General features: G+C 39.8%; 1 protein-coding gene and 1 long non-coding RNA gene across 4 annotated transcripts in view; both read left to right on the forward strand.

The window, feature by feature from the left end:
- Positions 1-19,201, forward strand: part of USP32 (ubiquitin specific peptidase 32) — a 166,706-nt gene extending 147,505 nt beyond the window's left edge. For both annotated transcript variants that reach the window (XM_064494998.1, XM_064494999.1), the window contains exons 27-34: positions 2,148-2,332; positions 6,353-6,439; positions 7,374-7,494; positions 13,158-13,349; positions 15,099-15,387; positions 16,499-16,923; positions 17,379-17,471; positions 17,975-19,201. In XM_064494998.1, the coding sequence (XP_064351068.1) occupies positions 2,148-2,332; positions 6,353-6,439; positions 7,374-7,494; positions 13,158-13,349; positions 15,099-15,387; positions 16,499-16,923; positions 17,379-17,471; positions 17,975-18,148 (1,566 nt within the window). In that variant the 3' untranslated portion in view covers positions 18,149-19,201. The remainder of the gene's footprint in view (positions 1-2,147; positions 2,333-6,352; positions 6,440-7,373; positions 7,495-13,157; positions 13,350-15,098; positions 15,388-16,498; positions 16,924-17,378; positions 17,472-17,974) is intronic.
- A 4,393-nt stretch (positions 19,202-23,594) lies between these two features.
- LOC135323192 (uncharacterized) overlaps positions 23,595-24,137 on the forward strand; it is a 30,820-nt gene continuing 30,277 nt past the window's right edge. For both annotated transcript variants that reach the window (XR_010384442.1, XR_010384441.1), the window contains exon 1: positions 23,595-23,836. This is a non-coding gene — a long non-coding RNA (uncharacterized LOC135323192). The remainder of the gene's footprint in view (positions 23,837-24,137) is intronic.

Here is a 24,137-nt window from a genome sequence, read left to right on the forward strand (position 1 = left end):
GGTAAATGCTAAAGATAAATACTCTTATATACAGGTTTTTGTAATTATTGGACCATACAGCCATATTCAGCTCTATATGTTCACCTTTTAACCAGTCCCATTTGTAGTTTCCTTCATGACCTAGGAGCTGCTTTGGGGAATGCCTAAAACTGATTTTACTATCTGTCTGTCCCAGGTCAGCTCTTTTTTTCCCCATTATTTATGTGAAAGGCCCCACCGTTCTTCCATGCTAAAAGCTAAAGGCTGGGAGTGTTTTTAGATTTTTTTTCCCCCTTCTCATCTAAAACCCTATATTCAATATATCTCTATGCCTTTTAATTTCTTTTTCAAAATACTGCTTGAATTTACCATTTGTTCTTCATTTTCATTGCCACTTTCTTCTTTCAGACCCTTTGATCTCATGGTTGAATTACTTTGAAAGTAGTTTTTCTTCTACTCCCTTCTACAAGATAGAAAAAGAAGAGGAGTAAGGCAAGGTAACATAGGCAAGAATATTCAGAGAGTAAAGGGAGAAATAATAGTGTTGTATTGATACAATAAAGGAATGTCAGTTTCGGAAAAGAAAGAAAGAAGTGGTCACATGGGCCAGAGACGTCAAAAAGAATGAAAACTGAAAAGTCTGGCTGTGTGACCAGGTGAAGAAATAGGGTGAGACATTAGCACAGTTAGGTCAAGTGCGTTTCTTCAGATTAGAGAAAAAATTGATAGGAGAGAGCAAAAGGAGAATTCCTGGTGCAGTACAGCTGGGAGCATGCCTTATATAAAGCAGATAAACATAAAAAATAATAAGAAAGGGGGAAGGGTATAGCTCAAGTGGTAGAGCACATGCTTCACATATACAAGGTCCTGGGTTCAATCCCCAGTACCTCCTCTAGAAATCAGTAAAACTACCTCCTTCCTGCAAAAAAATTTCTTTTAATAAAAAAGTAAACAAAGACAAAAACACAATGAAATAGATAAACAACAAGGATTTACTGGATATATAGCACAGGGAACTATATTCATTATCTTGTAATAGCCTATAATGGGAAAGAATCGGGGGTGAAAAGAATGAGAAAAATATATATATGTGCATATATATATAAAACCGAATCACTTTGCTGTACACTTGAAACTAACACAGTACTGCAAATCAGCTATACTTCAATTTAAAAAAAAAAAAGAATCTGGGAGCATTTTCCCATGAGGAACTGAGCAGGTATGGGCTGGAGGTCTCTGGGAGAAATTACCTTCAAGAGCATGCTAATTGTGTGGGCTTAAAAAAGAGATACACTGAAAAGAGTAGAGGAAAAAGTGACTTGATTGATCTCGTTTGTTTAGTAAAGTAAGTCAAAATAAGTCATCTGCTGAGAGTTGGAATGGAAGAAAAGTAGAAGTTTAAGGAGAGAAGTAATCTAAGTTTTTAGATCTTTTTAAAAAGTTGTTCTGAACTCTGTCCACATTTCTGTGGGTCCTATAATAATGTAACTACCAACACATGAGTTGGTATCTTAAAATCACATAACTAGCTAAGCTTAAGTGAGTAACAGCAAAATAAATTACTTGAGAATCTGAAATAAGAGAGTCTTTTCACTTAGAAATTACTGAATTTATAAGTTGTTGGTTTAGCTTCTCTACTACATAAAGACCAAACTTAAAGAATTAAATGTCCAAGTGCGCAGCAATTTTTTTGAGTAATCCTGCAATTCCTATCAACCTTTCTATTATACTAAACTTTTGTTTTAAGCCACTGTTTCCAAGCTAATTCTGTGCAGTATCTCCATGTTAAGAAATACAGAAGACTTCTTAACATACTTAAAGCAAATATTTTAAGTTTACCTTCTATCATGTAATTAAAAATACGATTTTTAATCTTTTTACATATGATTCAGTCTGTGTCAGAAATATCTATCAGAGAAAACTACGTACTCTGACAATATTAAATGCTGAAAACCCAAGTCTGGTAGACAGACAGCCAGTCTGGAATTGGCAATACCTCAGCATTTCCATGACCCCACTTTGAATGACCATTCTCTTCATAAATAAAGAAAAGTGTGGTAGTGACTAATTTGAAAATGGTAGTGATGCTTGCTGTTGGCAGTCTTAGAAGAACAAAAGGGAGGAATCGGAGGCCTGTCTTCTTAGCTCTCTCTTGTTTGTACACACAGATGAGGACAGAACTGTATTTCCTGTCATCTCAGAAGAATCGCCCTAGCCTCTTTGGAATGCCGCTGATTGTTCCATGTACTGTGCACACCCGGAAGAAAGACCTGTATGATGCGGTTTGGATTCAAGTATCTCGATTAGCCAGCCCACTCCCACCTCAGGAAGCCAGTAATCATGCTCAGGATTGGTGAGTTCAGTGCATCTTCCTAGACCTGTGGTTTCCAGACTGTAGAAGAAGAATTTATGTGTGATTTATAGTACATGTCCCATGTCAGGTTAACCACTCTCTGAAGACCCATCCAGAGAACATAGAGTTCAACCATTTGGTTTGGTCTTTTGAGTAGGCAAGATCATACACCTTCCTCTCATCACCTAGACTTTCCAGTTTCTAATAATCCTTTTATTCTCTGATCTCTTAAATAAATCTCTCCTGCTAGTATTTTAAATGCTTCAGGTAGTATCTTTGGCTTCTGTAATTACAGAAGTAGTATGAGTTCAATAGGAAATTTGTACCATCTCAACTCTCTGAAATTCAGAATGGGAGCAATACTATACATGTCTATACATAAACTCTGGAAAAGTCTCATGCCGTAACAGATGGTTCAGTTGGATTATTTCCATACCATGTCATTTTAACATGGAATGATTTCATAAGTCTAGGTAAAGGAAATAAACATCTTGTGTTTTCTTTCCGTTCCTCTTACCACTGTTCTATTGGATTAGTAAATGTATTTACTTCTAAGAATCCTTGGGGTTATGTTGTCTTATTTATATCTCATTTAAATTGTAGATTATTTTCTTGCTATCATGGTGCAAATGAGAGTTCTGCTTCTGTGTTAACTAAGTAAAGACATTCTTTTTGCTGATAGGTTATTTGTTATGGTATGGGGGTGTTTTGATGATTAGGATGAGGTTTAAGGTAAGTAAATTTTAGAGGAAAACTGCAAATAATAGATAAGTGATTTAATTGATGAAAGTTGTGTTTAGTAAAAATAACAGTAGGGCAAGATTAAATTTGAAGTGAAAATCTAATTGAATTAAAGGACTTCTAGATGAGGGCTTTTCCCAGAGCTTGCTAATGAATCAGATACAGAGTATGAGGGGAGGAGAAATCTAAGCTAGGCTTTTAGCCTGAACAATCGTTTGTGAATGGTGATACCACTTAATGCAATGAGGAAGACTGGAGAAGGAGTAGGTTTGGGTAAGCAATGACAGGAATCAAGTTAAATTTAAGATGTGTGTTGTATTTTCAAGTGGGAAATGACTTAATTCCTTTCCTAGAGATATAAATATGTGTCATCAACAAATGGTTGGTATTTAAAGCCCTGAGACCAGATGATGTTATTTAGAGAGTAAGAGTCAGAGAAGATGCCCACGATCTAATTCCTGATGCATTCCAGCATTTAAAGGTTGAATAATGGATGGAGGGGCAACAAAGGAAATTGAGAAAGAACAGCCAGTAACGGAAGAAGAAAATCAGGAGTAAGGAGTGTGACTGATCAGTTTCAGATGCTACAGAGAGATTGAGTAAGAGGACTAGGAATTGACCAGTGGATTTGATAAAATGGCAGTCTTTGGAGACCTTTGCAAAAACTGTGCTAGTGGGGTGGTGTAGATGAAGGCACACAGGTTAAAGTAGGTTAAAGAAAAGATTATCTTGCAGACATTTAAAGGATAATAAGAGCTTCTCTCTCTCTTGCCTTTTGAGACGGCCCGCACTCTGTCTTTGGAGTGTGTATCTGCTTTTACTGTAAACTAAACACCCCCACACCTCTTGGTCTCTCTCCCTCTCACCTTTCCGAGATGGCCCAAATTCTGCCTATGGAATATGTATTCTTCTAAGCCGTTTTCCCTTCTGAGTGAGACAGACCCCACTCTGTCTGTGGAGTGTGTAGCTCTCTAAATAAACTTGCTTTCACTTTTTAAAAAAGCTTATCTTTTAGAGATAACACACTGAAATATTTATGAATGAAAATGATTAAATGCCTCTGATTTTATTCAGAAGTATCTAGTACATCACAATAGCCAAGAGGTGCAAACAGTCCCAAAGTCCATCAACAGATAAATGGATAAACAAAATGTGGTATATACATAAGTGGAGTATTACTCAGCCATAAAAAGGGATGGAGTTCTGATACATACTATAACACATGAAACCTTGAAAACCTTATACTAAGTGAAATAAGCCAGACACAAAAGGACAAATAGTGTATGATTCCACTTTTATGAGGTATCTCAAATAGGCAAATTTGTAGACAGAAAGTAGATTAGAGGTTAACAAAGTCTGGAGGGGAGGGAGCAGACGAATTTGTTATTGCTAATAAAGAGTTTCTGTTTGGGAAGACAGGTTCTGGAGATAGATAGTTGCACAACATTGTGAATGCCTCTGAATTGTACACTTAAAATGATTAAATTGTGAATTTTATGTATATTTTACCGCAGTTTTAAAAAATGAAATAGAAGAATCTAGTGGGGCTAGGTAAAGGTATAGATAAAATAGGAATGGTCAAGAGGTGATGATTATTATAGTTGGGTGATGTTCATTGTACAATTCTCTACTTTTCTGAGTGTTTATGTCAATAAATTTGAAAATTTAGACTAAATGGACAAATTCCTGAAGTTGACAGTCTATACAAAAGGTGATTAGTTTGAGGGACAGTGGTTAAGGAGGAAAGTGAGGATTTGAGGGCAGTGATTTAGAGGTTTCTGCTGGGTCAAAGAATTGTTAGAGTAGCGGTACTTTGAGTAAGTGATCCAAGAATCTAAGAGATGGTTGCTGCAAATTAGAATATTGGAAATTGAGATTTTCGGAGGTGTCAAAGTCCTTATCGTCGTTTCATTACCTTCAGCAGCCGTTTGGCAAGATCTAGAATATGACCATTGGAGAGGGTGGATCATGTAGAATGGAGGAAATGATTGTTGGAGGAGAGAAGGCCTTGGTGTCGTTGGATAAGTTACATTGATGTTGAAGTCACCAAGGGTAATAACAGAAGTGACGGAGAGAAAAACAGTGAACCAGGTGCTAAAATCTTCAGTGAATAAAGTAGAGATGTCTCTACTAGGGAGGAATCGCAGGTATAATTCAATAGCTCATGCTACAGAGAAACCAGAATTTTTTAGAAAGAGAAGGAAGGAGAAATACCATCTAGAAGTGATAAAGAGGGATAGGGAGGAGACCCGTATCACCTCCAGGTCCTGGGATCTGTGAGGCGACAGTCAGCGTTTAAGAAGCAAGTGGAAAGCAGTGTCCTCAGGAAAGCTAGGTTTCAGTTAGAGCAATAAGGTCAAGAAGGTGTTTAGAAGACAGGTGCTGCACAGTTCCCTGCCAGAGTGCTCCCTGGTGGTTTTGCTCTCTCTCTGGATTTTTCACTTACCATTGATCTGGTTACCATTGACATGATGGCATGGGCACGACAGCATGTTCTATGAATAATCATTCAGTCAGTAAGTTAGTGGGAAGCTGGGAACTGCTGTGACAGATGCGACACTCACTTTGGCCCTTATCATGATTTCATTACCTTCAGCAGCCATGTCATGGCCACTTCAAATTGCCAAATGATCCATTATGTATATTGCTCTTATGTTGTATTCCTTGCTTTGCTTCTTATTAGGGCAAGGATGAATAAACTTTTTTAAAAGTTGGAGAACTCACAAGCTATCTTGCAGTTAAGACATTACTCTAAAAATGTTATGTAACTTACAGTTTTAGATAGTTAAGGCAAGGAAAAGATAACCTACTATGTACCACATCAGGGGTTTTGATTAAAGAGGCTTCTAAATATACAGTCAGTCAACTCCTCTGAAAACCATCATGACCATTCAGCCTTCTGTGGTGTATCAATGTTCTTGTCATGGAGAAGGTCTAATTATTTTAGTTTAATGTGAATTAAATCTTCTGATAGAATTAGGGCTGAAGGATAATTAGTGTTTGGTTTCATAATTAGCTTATTTTATAAAATTTGCACGGACCACATGGACCCTCTTAGAGACATCTGGCAGTCTGATGTGTCTCCCGCTCTGTGAGGAGGAAGCCCTGAGTGTGGTTGTACAGGGCTGCGGTTAGTGGCTTCGGATGACCAGCACTGAGCCGGCGGTGTGAGCATACTGCCATGGCAGCTGCCCCTTTCTGGGGTCACTTCAGGAGAAGATGAAAGAGACCTCAAATAAGAAAAGTTTCTTATACTCTTTGGTTTATGTTCTGTTTCAGTGATGACAGTATGGGTTACCAATATCCATTCACGCTCCGAGTTGTGCAGAAAGATGGGAACTCCTGTGCTTGGTGCCCATGGTATAGGTAAGGTGACCTTCTGCAAAAGAACGTCTTTAGTAGAATTGCAGCTTCATATAGTATACCTTTTCCACAAGGTTTCCAGTTTTTGGAAGCAGCAGTGAAGAATGAGATACTTGAAATAAATGTAGGAATTCTTCGTTCATCTCTTCCCTATAAGGTCTACAGCGAAGTTCTGCTCTTGAGACTCAGCTGGTTTTGTAAATGCTACAGTGCTCACCAGATTCAGGTTTATGATCAACATTTATCATTCTGTACCATCTGCTCCTTAGATATCAATCAGTTTAGCGATTCTGAGCCCAGCAGAATATAGTCTGTGTACTGGACCTTGCTGGAAGTCTGTTTTTGGTTTTTAGAAGAGTTACGGAGATTGATTGGTCATTACTGTTCCAACTTAGGAAATGCCCGAGTATGGAAGTCAGCCTTCAGAAAACGTAATAGCCTTAGCAAACTGAGTCTGCCTAGGCATTGGAACCATGGCCTTTGTCATGGTCCCCGCCCCCCCATAAATTCTTATATATGTCTATTTAATGTGCCATTGTACAAACAAGGAAATAGGTGTTGTTATGTTAGATAAATTGCCCTACTGCTAAGCATTAAAAACTAAATTTAGAATTTCTTGAGAGGTGCATGATCTCAAATATCCAATTCCCATATCATTTATTTGCCATAAAGTCCACGTATTCATGTGGGTTAACAAATGGTTATCAAGTGCTTTGAAAAACCAAAGACTTGAGAAGTGATAAGCATGATTCCCTGAAATAATAACGCTTACTAATACATACTCATGCACTTATCAGTCTGCAGTTAGAAGCCCATGCCCAATTGTGAGGCCCAAGAAGTAGAACAGAGAAGTAGAAAGGGAGAATACTTCTGATAAAGAAAATCTGGATTCCTTCGTAATTATTCCTTCCTCAGCAGATCTTTCTCCCCCCTTTAGGTTTTGCAGAGGCTGTAAAATTGACTGTGGGGAAGACAGAGCTTTCATTGGAAACGCCTACATTGCTGTGGATTGGGATCCCACAGCCCTTCACCTCCGCTACCAAACATCACAGGAAAGGGTGAGTACACAGAAAGGTCGCTGTAAGGCAGTGGTTTTTATGTGTAAAATTTTCCCCCAGTTTAACTGTATCATATCATTTCTATTTTCAGACAGTTTAAGGACAGCCAGGAATACCTTCATTGGCATTCTCTATAGCACTTAAATGTGTTGACTAATTTTATGGATGTTTCAGCTTTCCCACTTGTAGAGTTAATTGTATTGAGGCATTGAATTTCAAAAATACTAATAATAAGTAATTCCTGAAATAAAACTCTGGGTGTAATTAAGAAGTTATATTCTCTGGCCATGAGATACCAAGCATAACCAACCTCTCTGCCTGTTTGTTAACGATTATTGAAGCTGTAGCACTTGGTGACCACTCTTACTTAGCTCAAATGCATTCCAGGGCTATAGCTGCTGCCTTTAATGGGCACAGTGATCAGAAAACTTAGAGAAAATATTGAATGTTTCCAGACTGGGCACCTAAGAGTACATCTCCGTGCCTGGTCTTCTCACTTAGCATTCCTCTACTGCCACTCTCTGGCCAGAGCAGTTTTTAAATTTTGAAAATGTAACTTCAAAAGGAATACTAACTCCATACCTAAAAATGTTCCCCAAATTTGAAGGGTGGATTGACTAGGTAGCTTGTGGGTAGAGATATGAAGAATCTGATGGAGAAGTAAAAGCAACGGAATCAAAGGAGCTGATTTAGTCACATGAAGAATTATAGTGCCTTTTGCATGTCTTTTTTTTTTTTTACATATTTTATTGAGTTATAACTGTTTTACAATGTTGTGTCAAATTCCAGTGTAGAGCACAATTTTTCAGTTATACATTAACATATGTATATTCATTGTCACATTTTTTTTTTCACTGTGAGCTACCATAAGTTCTTGTATATATTTCCCTGTGCTATACAGTATAATCTTGTTTATCTATTCTGCATATGCCTGTCAGTATCTACAAATTTCGAACTCCCAGTCTGTCCCTTCCCACGTCCCACCCCCTTGGCAACCACAAGTTTGCAAGTTAGTATTCTATGTCTGTGAGTCTGTTTCTGTTTGTATTTATGTTCTGTTTTTTTTTTTTTACATTCCACATATGAGCAATCTCGTATTTTTCTTTCTCTTTCTGCTTACTTCACTTAGAATGATATTCTCCAGGAGCATCCATGTTGCTGCAAATGGTGTTATGTTGTCATTTTTATGGCTGAATAGTATTCCATTGTATAAATATACCACATCTTCTTTATCCAGTCATCCACTGATGGACATTTAGGCTGTTTCCATGTCTTGGCTATTGTAAATAGTGCTGCTATGAACATTGGGGTGCAGGTGTCTTTTTGAAGTAGGGTTCCTTGTGGCTATATGCCCAGGAGCGGGATTCCTGGGTTATGTGGGAAGTCTATTCCTAGTCTTTTGAGGAATCTCCATACTGTTTTCCACAGTGGCTGCACCAAACTGCATTCCCACCAGCAGTGTAGGAGGGTTCCCTTTTCTTCACAGCCTCTCCAGCATTTGTCATTTGTGGATTTTTAAATGATGGTCATTCTGACTGGTGTGAGGTGATACCTCATCTTAGTTTTGATTTGCATTTCTCTGATAATTAGTGATATTGAGCATTTTTTCATTATATGACTCTTGATGGAGGTTTCCTCCGCTATTTCTTAAGGTGTTCCCTTTAGACAAGTTAGTAATGAGAATTGACTTTTCTGTCTTTTTAGTGCTACTGAGGAGTGGGGGAGCTACCGATTCCAGACCAAATTCCCTATTTGAATCCCTAAATATGCCCCCACACACCCCTAAGCTCTCACTGGTCAAGGATGAGTGTTCTTTGTGGATATTTGCCAAATGAAAGATCCCTGGGCTAAAGGGAACAGAAGGGAAGTTGATGTCCTAGCAGGTTATGCTCACTGTAACAGGGTGATTCAATACCTCAGCCATGCTTCGTCTGAAGAGGGAAAATTTTAGCAATTGAAAGAGATGCTCTTAAATCTTCATCAGCACAAAATCGGACAGGACGTTATTGTGACAAGATACTCCTGTCAAAGACAAAAAATTTGGCTGTAAATCTCTTTCCCCCCTTTTGTTGTTGTTGTTGTTTCTCTTAATGAAGGCACTAGGGATTGAACCCAGGCCCTCATGCACGCTGAGCACCCACTCCACCACTGAGCTATACCCCTTGCCCTCCTCTTTCCATTTTTAACAAGCCCAATGTGCAGTCTGTAAAGCTCTGGAGGACATCTTTATAGGAAGAAGGGCCTATGTGACCTATTAAATCTCACCCCACTTCCACTTTCAGTGATGCTCTTAAGATACCATGGAAACCAAGTTGCTGTTGAGATATCCTTCCTTGCTGGGAAATGGCGCCACATGACTAATTTCTTCCTACATGTGGTTTCTGCATGTGCTTGGAAAGTCACGTAGACAAAGGAGATACCTTGGTTCAAAATTGAGATTACTGCCCAAATGTTTTATGTTTTTTATTCCAGTGATTCCCCTTTAAGAACCTATCCAAGGAGAATACTCTGTGATTTACTGACAAATTTCTTCATAACATTTGTTGGAATAGTAAAAAAAAATAATGGCAGGTGGGGTGCAGCTCAGTGGTAGAACACATGCTTAGCATGCACAAGGTTGTGGGTTCATTTTCCAGTACCTCCACTAACAACAACAACAAATCACTTTAAAAAAAATAACTCAAAAATAATTTGAAGCCATTTATATTTGTCCCACATTAGAGGAGTGGTTAAATAAAGCGTGATATAGTAATCGGATAAAATATTACGCAGTCATTGAAAATGATGATTACAAGGAGTTTTTACTAACAGGTATGGGGACATACTTATAATATCATGTAAAGTTTTTTATAAAGCAAGATATAAAATTGGATATACTGAGAAATCTATTCAATATAAAAAGAAAGGATAGAAGAAAATCTGTCAATATTTTGACAGTTTGCCTTTGTATTCAGAACATAAAAGAAAATTACGTTTTCCTCTGCTTTCCAGAATTTATATGTGAATGTTTTATTTGGTAAGGAGGGCGGCAAAAACAGGCAATTCCCTGTTTGGACCTCACACTCCTCAATAGAAAATTAAGCTAGGTAACTTCTTAGATCTCCCTCTTTTTCTAATAGTCTTATAATGTATGAAAGCTATTACTTCATGCCCTTATGTTTTGGGCTAATGATGAGCTTTTTTTTTTTTTTTTAAATGTTGGTGCTGGGGATGGAACCCAGGAACTCATGGATGTTAAGCACACACTCTACCACTGAGCTATACCCACCCCTGCTAGGATGAACTTCCAAGCGACTTAGAAAAAACGGAAGAGGGTGCCAATAAGTAACTTAGGCTATTTGAATAATCATAGAGGATCTGGAATTGGATCCTAGGAGGCAAAAGGAATCTTTGTCATTTAGGGAATTTCTCTTAATAAATAAAACTTATTGTCATCTACGAGTATGCTTTTTTAATCCATCATCTTTTTCCTCCCTGTCTCCATCAAGCTCTGTATCTATGTCTGTGTGTTCTGTATAAAATATGGTCAGTAAAAATCAACATTCTTTACTAGCTTGCTGTAATTTGTGGTTGGCCATAAAGCATCCCTGGTAGAGATGATATAGATAATGTTTAACTGACTGTGAGAAAAGAGACGCTGCTCCATTTGATACACCTTTTTTTCTACTCTGATTCTAACCCCCATAATACGGCATGTTTCCTCTTGAAGCATGTCAGTTTTTCCCTTGGATGACCAGCCCTGAAGATGACGTGAGTTTTTGTATCAGAAAAGAAATTAGTGTAAAACCTTTAATGAAAAAGAATATGAAAACGAATATATGTATGTATGTGCATGACTGGGACGGTGTGCTGTACACTAGAAACTGGTATATTGTAACTGACTATACTTCAATTTTTTGAGTAATTGATTAAATTTTTAAAAAGAAAAGAAAAGTTAGTATAGACAGCTAGTTTTTACTGTATAGCACCGGGAACTATATTCAATCTTGTAGTAACCTATAAAGAACATGAAAATGAATATATGTATTTGTATGTACGACTAAAACATTATGCTGTACATCAGAAATTGACACATTATAAACTGAGTATACTTCAATTTTTAAAAACGCAAAAAACAAAAACAAAACAAAAATAAAAAGAAGTTAGTGACTCAAGATCAAACCGGATTTCCCTTTCCGAAAAATAGGTTTCCTCTAAGTTCCCCTTTTAAAATGGTTGATGATACAGTGCCAAAACCCTTCATTGCCTCATCAACCCCAGCCTTGATAAAAGTTTATAAGAGCATTTGACCATAAACAACAAATTCATGCTGTATAGCACAGGGAACTGTATTCTATATCTTGTGGTAACAGGTTTAAAAAGAATATGAAAATGAATATATGTATGTTCATGAATGACTGAAACATTATGCTACACACCAGAAATTGACAGCGTTGTAAACTGACTATACTTCAATAAAAAATACATATATACAAAAAAAAAAAAAGTGACAGCCTATTACTCAGCCACCTTCTCATGTAGGAAAAAAGCCACCTCTGAAAACCTGTTCTAAACCATGACTTCAGGAAGGAAAACATGAGGGAAATTGCCTCAGGCAAAGAAAGCTATTCACCCCCGGAAGGGATGACAAGGACATGTATGTGACCTTTGCCAAAAGGAGAGGCATTCATTGTTGTACTTGTTGTCCGGGCCCCACCCTGGGATGTGATCCCTGTGTGAAGTCTCACGGTCATTCATAGTCTTACTGTGCCTGCCCTGCTCTGGTTCTTGATTGCTTATTAAGCAGCAGCCAAGAATTGGAGAGCACCAAGTTCTTCCTTTCTGTCACGTTCTGGGTTCCTCCTTGTCTCCCTCCTCCTGATTCCCACGCCACCTCCCAACATACATCCTTACACACCTACCCCTGCCTTTGCTCTCTCCTTTCCTAAACTTACCTCCTTCTTGCCCCAAAGCATAGCATGCTGGTTAACGGGACCACAGAGGTTTGGGCAGGTGTTAAAGGTCTTCGCAGCAAAATCCGGCTTTTTTGTGCCTGCTGTTCCTTTTATTGCCATCTCAGATAAAAATGCATCAAGAGACAGGAGTCATAATGATACACACAGTATTCTGATAACTCTCGGGCATCAATATGCAAATAAGTTGTAGCCTGTGGTTTTAACACCCTGATGTTGTCTTCTCAAGGTGAGCTTTGTGTGTATCCTTTCTTATTTAATGCGGATCTGGCGTCTGTTCCAGTGATACTATTTCTCCTGGTCCCTGTAAAGCCTGCAGCATACTAATAATAATGTTAAAAAGTAAATGGCCTAATCTCTAACCCTTGAGAGGGCCAGCTCACATATAAGCTGTTTTCGGATTTTGAAACTGTAAAATAAACAGGCAATTCCTTGATTGTTTTTGTTTGTCATTTTGAAGGATGCAGAAATTTTTCCCAAATAGCTAGGGTCACGTAAATAGAAATTTGCCCAAGAATATTATTATTGATGTGATGTTTGTGAATAAATGCGCAGATGCTCTGCTCAGACTCGAGTTTGGGTTGTATGTTTTTCCTCGTGTAAAGTAAAATGAAGTTGAGTCCCCTAGAGGACAATGCACGGCCAGGTGACCGTTTTAAACTCCCTCCCTTCCGCCCCTTCCCCCATCTCCCCTGTTCCCTCCACCTGTAGGTTGTAGATGAGCACGAGAGTGTGGAACAGAGTCGGCGAGCGCAAGCCGAGCCCATCAACCTGGACAGCTGCCTCCGCGCTTTCACCAGTGAGGAGGAGCTCGGGGAGAATGAGATGTACTACTGCTCCAAGTGTAAGACACACTGCTTGGCAACCAAGAAGCTGGATCTCTGGAGGCTCCCGCCCATCCTGGTAGGTCACAGCCCCGCCTCTGAGGGAGCAGGAGTCTGGCTCAGAGGAAAGAAGCCATGAACAAATGATGGGTTTAGAGAATAAGTCCCTCCCTGCAGCAGTGTTCAAAGCGCTTTTGCTGTGTGGGGTCACACAGAGGTGAACTGTGCTACAGGTATTTGCTGCCTCTGCTCCTGGACAGCGCACAGCCTAGAAGGGGAGAGAAGCCGTGTAGACCAGTGGCTCCAGTTACGGCCAGTATGTGAGAAGTGCCACAGCTGGGACAACCTGGTGAATTTGAGCTTCAGGAGAAGGTGGAGGCACTTCTGGCTCCAGGGAGAGGGGAAGCTTTATGCTTCCGCTTTATGAGCTACAGAGGAGCACCTGGGCCCGAGCCTCCGGTCCCACCAGGCTTGGTCACGTGGCCACAGCACACTGCTGGGGTGTGTGTGTGCACAAGCGCACTGCAGCTTACGTATTCGTTTCCACTGGATTACTTCTGCCTTCTCCATTCCTGGGTTAGGAGACTCTCCTCTTGCTTGTCAAGAGAGTTTGCAGTGTCAAATCTTCCTATTCATTTAAGAGAGTTTTTTCCTTAAGGGTGGAAGTATCATATCAAATGTCACTGAAAAAAAACAAAGTCACTATGAGGCACTGGTGTATTTTAACTAGTCCTTGTGTGTATCTTTTTGTTCATGGCTTCTTCCTACTATTCTGTGAGACCATGAACAGCTTAGACCAGAGCAACTTCTCAGGGAAGGATGCACAAGAAATTACTAACTAGCTCCAGGGATGAGAATTGAGGGAAGGGAAGCAGAGCACAGGGGCAGGCCTGGGAACAGGTAAGTGGGAAAGGGGAACGTGTCTGTGGTTTTTTTTTTTTTAATTGAAGTATAGTTAACATGAAATTAAATTAGTAGATCTTAAATGTGTAGTTTGATGAGTTTTGACAACTGTATGTACTCATATAGCCATCACATATCGTGAAGTATGGGCATTTAAAAAACCATGTTTCTGAGGAATAAAATATTAGGCTGAGAACTTGGTGGGCTTCTGTTAAACCCAGTCACCAGCATGCCCCTTAGGAAGAAACCCTCTTTACGTAGAGTACGTAACAAAATTGTTAAGCATTTAGGGTAGAGGTAGCAACCCAAACATCTGTGACCACAACAGAGAGCGTAGTAACACTGGGTAAGGCTAGAGGAATTCATTGCTCTTGAAAAGGAGAAGAGAAGCCAGAAAGATGAAGGGAACTTCTTAAGCTCTTCAGAACAGTGAAGCTCCCTGGAGCAGCCAAAGGATGTAGTAAGAAAGGAGAGTCCTACTGGGGATGACATAAGCTTCATCTGTAAAAAAAACACCTCTGTTTTCCTTCAGAACATTAAATACAGTCTTCTATCCTCATGAGTGTATTTGTGACTGGGTTTTTTATGATGTTGGAGAGAAGTAAAGGTCCGTGTGCACCACAAGCCCAGAGAACATGCAATTATAGGCTCTTAGGATGTTGAAGAAATTTGGGAGAGAGTTTTGGATACACACAGACTATGAAATGGGGGGGTTATACCATGTCAGCCACATAGCTGAAGGGCACTGGCCCAACTGATAACTTTGTTACATAATAAAATATATTCTTGGGGGTAAAAAAAGTTATGTTATATATTTTGTGAACATTTACATGTATTAGACCCAGCTTTGTTGTTGTTTTTTTAATGTTTTTTTAATATCTTCAGAACTCTTTGTTGCAAGTGTTTTTTATATTTTCTTCTCCAGATTATTCACCTCAAACGATTTCAGTTTGTAAATGGTCGGTGGATAAAATCACAGAAAATTGTTAAATTTCCTCGTGAAAGTTTTGACCCTAGTGCTTTTCTGGTGCCGAGAGACCCAGCCCTCTGTCAGCGCAAACCACTCACACCCCAGGGGGACGACCTCTCTGACCCCAGGGTTCCAACAGGAGAGGTGAAGAAAGTGGATGCTCCGAACTCAGCTGGGGAAGACAGTGTGCTCCTGAGCAAGAGCCCATCCTCACTCAGTGCAAACACCGTCAGTAGCCCTAAAGGTGAGGAGGAGGCCGGGGGACTGCATGGAGCCAGGCATCACCCTGAGACGGGCCCTCCTGGGACCCCTCTAGGCTGTCTGTTTCCCTGTCTTCTACTCTGGAGCAGCAGCTTAGTGAGGTACAAGGAACCTATCTGGAATCAGACTGATCTAAATTTGAGCTCTGTGACTTGTAGCAAGAGATACACCCTCACTAAATCCATTTTCTCATTTGTAAAATAAAAAATAGCACTAAGTTCACAGAGTGTGAGGATTTCATATATCAAGAGTAAAGCACTTTCCATAATGCCTGACATTTGGTGATCATGAAAGATACTTTTCATACTTAAGCAGAGGTTCTCAGAGTATCACCTGGGAACCCGTAGAGGGTCCCTGAGACCCTTTCAGGGAGCCTGGAGGACAGGAACTATTTTCATAAAAATTCTGAGACAGTATCTGCCTTGTCACTCGCACAACCGTACAGTGGAGTCAGCCAGCATTGCATGTGATATTGTCAGTGAACTGTGTGCTTGCGTATTGTATTTTTTTAAATCCCTCAGTTTTAATTTCTAATGTGGTAAATGTTGATAGATATAACCCACATGAACAAAAGTCCTAGGGGCCCTGGACAATTTTTAAGGGTATATAATGGGGTGGGGAGCTGTGACCAAAAGGTTTGAGACCTGCTGCTTTACAGGATTGTTGTGAGATGTTGAGAAAATAGGGGGAGAGAGCTCTCAGTGTCGTGCTAGCAACAGTGAGTCCTTGGTAATTGGTGATTGTATTTTTTAATCTAATTTAACAAAGAAGAAGAATGTGTATTTGTAAAACTCCTTAGTTAAATATTGTTTTGAACTGAATCTGTCTTAAATTATCTTTCTACTATTTTCTAGGTCCGTACTTAGTGGCATTTTACATTTTCAGGACATTGCTGCCTCTGGGGGGGTTTGGCACTGAGGAAGATAAGAGTGCAACTTATTGGCCACATAATGGGAATAAAGAGTAGCCAGTCAGGACACCCCTGTCTTTACCTTTAGGTGTACACTTGTGAAATTGGCTTCAGTTAGCATTTGGTGGCTGGTTAAACTTGTGGCATTTGGATTTATGAATCTTTCCTTCTTCCCCTTTCACAGGTTCACCTTCCTCATCAAGAAAAAGTGGAACCAGCTGTCCCTCCAGCAAAAACAGCAGCCCTAACAGCAGCCCCCGGACTTTAGGGAGAAGCAAAGGGAGGCTCCGGCTACCCCAGATCGGCAGCAAAAATAAACTGTCGAGTAGTAAGGAGAACTTGGATGCCAGCAAAGAGAATGGGGCTGGGCAAGTTTGTGAGCTGACTGATGCCTTGAGCCGAGGACATGTGCTGGGGGGCAGCCAGCCTGAGCTGGTCACCCCGCAGGACCACGAAGTAGCTTTGGCCAATGGATTCCTTTATGAGCATGAGGCATGTGGCAATGGCTACAGCAATGGTCAGCTTGAGAACCACAGTGAAGAAGACAGCACTGATGACCAAAGAGAAGATGTTCATGTTAAGCCTATTTATAATCTATATGCAATTTCGGTAAGTGGTTTGTTGTATGGTTTTCAGAATGATCTGCACTTTTCAGTGGTTTGTTTGTTCGTATTCATTCACTCATCATGTTTTCAGGGCCTGCTTATTTGAACTTGACAGTAGACCAAGTTGGCAGTAGATAACCTTGAGCTTTTAGATAGACTCCAAGATGCTCACAGTGTGATGAGGGGAACAGTCATATAATCATTGTAACTGGAGTCACAGGTTCAGGCCACTCACAGTTGTGTGTTCCTAAGGAATTTTTGCTTTCCAAAAATAATTACAAGTATAAAAATGGTAAGATTTAGAGTTTTTGAATTTTGACATTTCCTCTTTGATTTGTTTTTGGGAAAAGGGAAACACTTTTTTTTTCCAGTAAGTCTTTTCCTGCTGGCATCCTGGTGCTGTGCCCTGGCCAGAGTACTGTCAGCCACTGACATACCTCCACTTCTTCTCTCCTGCAGTGCCATTCAGGAATTCTGGGCGGGGGCCATTATGTCACTTATGCCAAAAACCCAAACAGCAAGTGGTACTGTTACAATGACAGCAGCTGTAAGGTAAGTATCTCCCATCTGTGAATGAAAGAAACTGAATCTGTCAGCAGATCTGGAGGGTATTTGTAGAGATAATGTGTTTTGTTTTCTCCTGAATAGAAAATAGTTATTTCTGTTAGAATCAGTGTGTAGATGGCTTCAGCATAAAGGAACAAAAGTGATATGCGGGGGAGACAAGGAAAACATGAGCAGTGAGGGAAAAGAAGGTGTAGGTTGATGAGAATAAGTTCTTGTCTTTCGAGCTGTTAGAATTTGATGGGATTTTGTATTTAGTTTTGTTTTTTGTCATTCTTTTGACTTGTCTATGGTCTGAGTATTTTCCCTGAAACAAACATTGAAAATACTGGGTTTTATTTTAGGAGCAGGCACAAGACAGCCAAAATATTAAGCTGATTGGAAGCAATCAGGTTTAGTAATTAAAGAGGACTGGTCCTCCCTTCCCTGGCAAGAATTAAGAGCCAAGCTAGTGATGGCTTTTTTGTTAAAGGCTTTTCTTTCTCCTCTAGGAACTTCACCCTGATGAAATTGACACCGACTCTGCCTACATTCTTTTCTATGAGCAGCAGGGGATCGACTATGCACAATTTCTGCCAAAGATCGATGGCAAAAAGATGGCAGACACAAGCAGCATGGACGAAGACTTCGAATCTGATTACAGAAAGTACTGTGTGTTGCAGTAAAGCTACCACTCTGGCCGCTAGACAGGCTGCTGATGAGGGAGGTGACTCCCAGTAGCTGACATTTGGCAAAAGCGTCGCTGAAAGGCAAGCTAAATGTAGTTATTTTATCCTGTGACCCTGAAGCACAAAATAAAAATCCTAATTAAAATAGCAGTTAACAGAACAGTAGTAATAATTTTGTTTGGAAGTGTCTCACACAAGCTCTCTGGTAGAGAACTTTCAGGCAGAGCCCACCATTAGCCTGTAAACAAAAGGGTTTGGCACCAGCCACCTGGGACCAAATAAGAACTAAATTGTGCTTGTCCAGATATGAACAAACATGTAGTGAGTATAGTTTACCAATAATCATAACAAAATACTAAGAATTTCCTTGGAGTCAAAGTAAAACAAAAAATTGTAGTGTTGTCTGGGGACGACATGATATGCTACCTCCTTTTTCCTGAAGTTTTATCCCATTGTATTGACTAATAAGATGGAGAAAGCAAGATCGTGAAGGTGTGCAAAGGGTTCTTGTGGCTTGGACACAGATTTCTCGATTTACTTTTTGAACCATCTTCCCACTCTTTCTGTGTCTTCATTGCTTTTTGTTGTTGTTGTTTTGTGTTTGAGACACAACCAGTCATTGGTAGCAGAGGCATATTTAAGCAGTCGGTCTGAAAGGGAGAATCTCTTAAGAGCTGTGTGCCTTCTACCCAGGGCCTTGGTTGGGAGACCCTGTAGGAAAAACAAAAAAGCATCCTGGGAAATCCAGCCAACACAGCCCTCCAGACAGAGGCAGCTTACCTTGAGGATACTTCAGGGGCCCTCAAAAATGTATCTCCCCATTGCTGAGTGTGGGGAGTGGGGGGAAGCTGCCAATATTTGTACCATCTTTACAGGCACTGCTGCACAAAGAAATTCTGAGAGGGAAAGCAGCAGCAAAGCTCAATGGTATTTTACAGCTAGTGACTGTTTGTTCTTTGTTTCTTTGTTTTGCACTTTAAAAAAAAAAAGAATATGTGCAAATGAACTTTTCAAAACTTGTTCATATTTGATGGCTGTAAGGGCTATAAAGTAACTTGATTGGGGTATTTTTCCCCCATCATATTAAATTTAAAAACAAAATACATCCCAAGCATTGATAGTGGGTAAGTATTTTTAATGAAATTGGTGGTTTTAGGAAGTAAACTTTTGTTTTGTTTGCATGTCCTTTTTTTTTTAATTTTGATGTTTGTCCTTTTTACTTTATTTTATTTTATTTTAATTTCACAGTAGTGGTCATCAAAAGTTATGTTTCTTTGCTCACTTCATTTTTTTTTCCTCTGATAATTCAAGACTGGAACAAAAGTTTAAATGTTATTTATTTCAAGCAGTAATTTTTTTCTGTGTTGTTTTAAAATATGTGTTTGAAGTAATTATTCCACTTTTTTTCAGTGATCTTTTTTTATTCATCTGAATCCTGGAAGTTGATTCTCATTAATTATCAGATTCCATTGCCCTTACTTCCTCATAGATAGTAGGTACCAATGAAATGAAGCATTTGTGTTCTGATATCTAAGGCCGGTTACTATTCAGTTCTTCTCAGAGCATTTGGAAAGATTGTCTTAAATGGCTACCTAAGTTGAAACCCTATATAGAAGAAAACTATAATTGCAAGTAGGAAGGAGTGGCCTAAATGGTATATGAAATCAGAATGCAGACTTCATAGTTTTGTGATTTTCCATATATAAAATCTGTCCATTCCTACCTGGACAAGTCCCATGAAACAGTGGAAGCTTTTAAATAATTCCCTTACAGATGTTTTATTTAAGCAGGTAGCACAATCTACTAATGTTGTTTGATCTGTGTTTGTTATATTGGTTGTAATTAATTTTTTTTAATTCATGACTAGCAGAAAATTTATTAAATTAACTAACTACATTCACCTTGTAAATTACTGTATAAAACTTGTTGACAATGCACTGACTTTAGAAAGATGTTAATGTATATAAATAGAGTGTAAATAAAATAGTGTTGATGTTCTGAAATATGAACTGTATAAAAAGTATTGGTAATTGTATATGGAGTGTACCTGTTTATCTGTAACTATTATCCAAATAAATTAAATACTGTGGATGCATCTATGTGCTGTTTTTCCTTTGTACAACTAAACATAAAAGAGACATTCTTTAGCCTTCCTCTCTGTGACCCTGTTTTAATCCTCCTTCTTAAATAGTACCTACCTGACTTATAGAGTGGACATTCCCTCTCTGAGAGGATGGAAACTGTTGGCGGTAGAACAAGATACCTGCAGTGAGCAGGTACACTGATTTAAATTTGGTTCACATCCCTGTTAGGAGATCGTTTGGAAGGCATTGAAGGGGTCGGGGAGAAGGCTAGCTTGCTTGTTTGGAACCGAGAATGGATGAAGGAGGTTTCACAGTAGTTTTCCTGCAGATTAGGAGACGAGGTGAAGAGGAAGATTTCTTATTTGTATGATGCCTTGAGATGATCCTGGGTTTCTAGGGGGCGCTGAGAAACCAGGGATGTCCCTGGTTGTCTTTCTAGGAGGTCTCCAAGGAGGCAGTTGACAGGGTTGAGAAGAGTCGAAGATTTAGACTTGTGGGTCCTTCAGCCTCAGTCACATTTGCGTTTAAAATTAGAATACCTTTCCCAGGGGCTTCTAGGTAGTAAATGAAGTCTGTAAGTGCCTGGCAGAGTTTCTTGGTAAGTGTTCAATGAATGTGAAACCCTACCCCCATGAAAGTCAGTCGTGTTTCACAAAGAGATTTTCATACTCCTTTGCTATACTGATGCTAAAAGAATTTAATAGCCCTCTGCTCACATTCTCCAAAAAAACAGGAATACACATTAAAAATATATAGAATGAAACATGTCGAATCAGCAGCAATAGTGCTTGTTCAAGGAAACCAACAAACAGAAGAAGGATCCAAAAAGTCATCAGAAATGAAGCACAGCTTCTAAAGTGTCTCTGGCTTTTTAAATGACAACCTTGAACATCTTTTTATCTCAAATGTTGTTCCTGGCACATAGGAGGTTAAGTAATATAGAAAATAAGTAATGTTTAAATGAAATGAAAAACAAAATACAGCCTTGAAAAGGACCAGCACGCAGAGATGGGCAGACGTTTTATTTTTAGTTCCTGAATGGCCCTGTAAGTTGAGAGGGGTCTTCAGCCCCCCAGCCTCTCTGTGTAAGCATGGCAATTCAACATGGAATCTCTCTTCCACTTGGTGGCATTGCTCACTATGGGTTCTTTTCTTAATTGTAGATACCATTGCATTGGAGCAAGTAGGTGAATTGCCACATTTTCCTTGTTTTAAAGGTTACGAATTTAGAATTTTACTAGGCTGCAGCCAGAATGTGTAGCTTAGGGAACAGAGATTCCAGTTTTCTTTGATGGTGTACCAGCAGGTTCCTTAGTTTTGAAATCCAAGAAGTCACAAATGCAACTACCTCTATGATCAGAGACCCATACAAGACAGAGCAATTAAAAGAGGCTGTCTTTAGGTTTGCCAGACATCTACCCCGGGAAACAAGATAGTAAATAAGAGCGCAGGAGTTGTAAACTCAGAGGCTTATAGGGGCCAGGTTGGGAACAGAGCGTAAGAGAAGCTGTCTCCAGCTATGGATGAGAAGAGGGAACAGGAGGGAACTATGGTGAGCTCTAGGGCGTCCAGCCATCTAAAGCTTCCATTTGACTTGCCATGCAGGAATGTGGGCCCAGTGTTACCAAGCCTTTTTTTTGTTCCCCTCAAGAAAAGCCAGAAATCCAGATGTTTATACAAAATACCCAATTTAGAAATGTTGGCAGCTTTTTTCTTTTTAATTTAAAAAAATTAAACCTATTTGCAAGCCAGATTCAAGCCACCAATATACACCCTCTGGTAAGTTGAAAGGTCATGGACTTGTGAGTGTAAAGTCCGATCAGATTCTAGTTCTTGCTGTGTTACAACAGCTGTGCGTTAAAACAAGTTCCTTGGAACCTCAGATTTCTCATGCTCACTAAGAGTACCACTGCAACCTAATAAAACTGAAAAAGGAAAAATAAAAGAAAAAGATAACAAAGGAACAACCACAGTTAAACAAATTAAAACAAGGTAAGACATTGGTAAGTATGATTCGTTTATAAGCCTTACAGTGTCTTAAATAGTGAAAGGGTTGTCACCATATTAAAATCCTCCTTGAACAGTGTATGTTGTGAGGAATATTCGTTTGATGATGTATTTGGCAACTGCACATTTATGGTAATGTCCCATACCCATCCCAGGATGGACTTAATTATTGAGCTATTATGGCTTGCTGTTAATACTGCGTGTTGACATTATTAATAAAGGTCTGGTTGCATCATTAAAAAATAAAAAGAATACCACTTCAAAACGTTATTGTCAGGAACAGATGATGTAAATAGGCACAGACTCTGACACAAACAGTATTATTTGCCCACTTAGAGAAACAGCACAGGTATAAGACAGCAATAATGTTATGATCAAGCTCACCAGTCCACAGGCGTCCAGCTAACAACATATGAGCACATGCTAGGCACGGAGCTCTGTGCTAGGTTTTCTAGGGGCAGCTTTTCCCAACCTAGCAATTGATCAGCATCAAAATCAACCAGGAGCTTGTTAAGTGTGCTGATTGCAGAGTCGCACCCATCACTGCCATATTACACCTGCGTGCTAGGCCTGTTTACACTCAGATTTATGAGATCTTCTCCCATGCAGTCCAAGAATCTGCTTTAATAAGTTTCTCAGGGGATATTCTTTGGCAGCCAGTTAGCACTGGTCTGCAGATCAGTCATTTATGGAAACCACTGCTCCAGGGAATGGATCATTACTTTCAGTCTAATGAGGAAAAGGATATGCACATGCACACCTGGAAGGAGGAGTGATCAATATAATCATCTCTGATGAAATGACAACTGAGGACATTAAACAGTAGCTGTTGGCAAAGTACTTAGTGAAAAACAAATGGAAAAAGGAAGCGAGCTACACTATGAAGCAAGACCAGGATTTTATCGTCAGAAGTGTGCAAAGCAGTCTGGTAGAAACCGGGAGCTGAGGGAGTGCATTCCACAGGCTGTGGATGTCTGTGTGAGGCGAGCTGCAGGTGCACAGGGAGCCCAGGGGAAGATAATGAGCAGGAGAAATCATGTTGTGAAAGCCTTAGAAGGTCAGACCTCTTCCAACAGAAGGGTTTCACGTTGCCAAGCATTTGGGCATGGTTGCAAAACATTTTTACGTGTTTTTTGTGAATACACACTAATCTGAAACCATTTCACTAAAAGCAAATTTGCATGTACAGTAACGTAACTCTTTCCTTATAAGCCAATTGGTGTTTGCTGTAAATTATTCTCTTTTTCATATACACAATCCACTCTTGCTGAAATTTTTTTTTTTTTTTTGAGTAAAGGTAGGTTTATTTAGAGAGATACATACTGCATAGAGTGTAGACTGTTTCAAAAGGCGAGAGAAAGGCCACAAGGTGTGTGGGGTTTAGGTGCTAAGGTTAAAGTAAAAGTAGGTACACACTCCACAGAGTGTGGGCCATCTCCGAAGATGAGGAAGTGAGAGAGGCGGCCTGAAATTTCTCTTGATAATGAATTTTAGACTTTATCACAAACCCAAGAGGAATGTAGATGACTACCAGGCTTAAAGTGCTCCAAGAAGATCAAAGGAAGCAGAGGAAAAAGAAGAAAGCAGGCTGCAGGTAGGAGGAAGTCTAGGAAAGGCTGTGGGTGGGGAGAAGGAAGGCATGTAAGAGAAAGGAGCCTGCTGAGCGTGGTCTGGAGACCGGAGGAGAGGAGGGTCCAGAAAGGAGAGGGGGCTGGTTGGAGGCACCCAAAGCACTTGAGGGTCCCTGGGGATCAGGCTTCTGCTGTTCTTCATGGTAGGATCCTCTGCACTGATGGTGAACCCCCAGTGCTCACTGGGATTATAGAAGGGGGGTCTTCCCTCTTGAGGATCAGCAGAGGGCCCCCCCAGAATGGATCAGGAGGTGCCTGTAGTAG

Source organism: Camelus dromedarius, chromosome 16 (assembly GCF_036321535.1).
Source record: "Camelus dromedarius isolate mCamDro1 chromosome 16, mCamDro1.pat, whole genome shotgun sequence".
Taxonomy (NCBI): Eukaryota; Metazoa; Chordata; class Mammalia; order Artiodactyla; family Camelidae; genus Camelus; species Camelus dromedarius.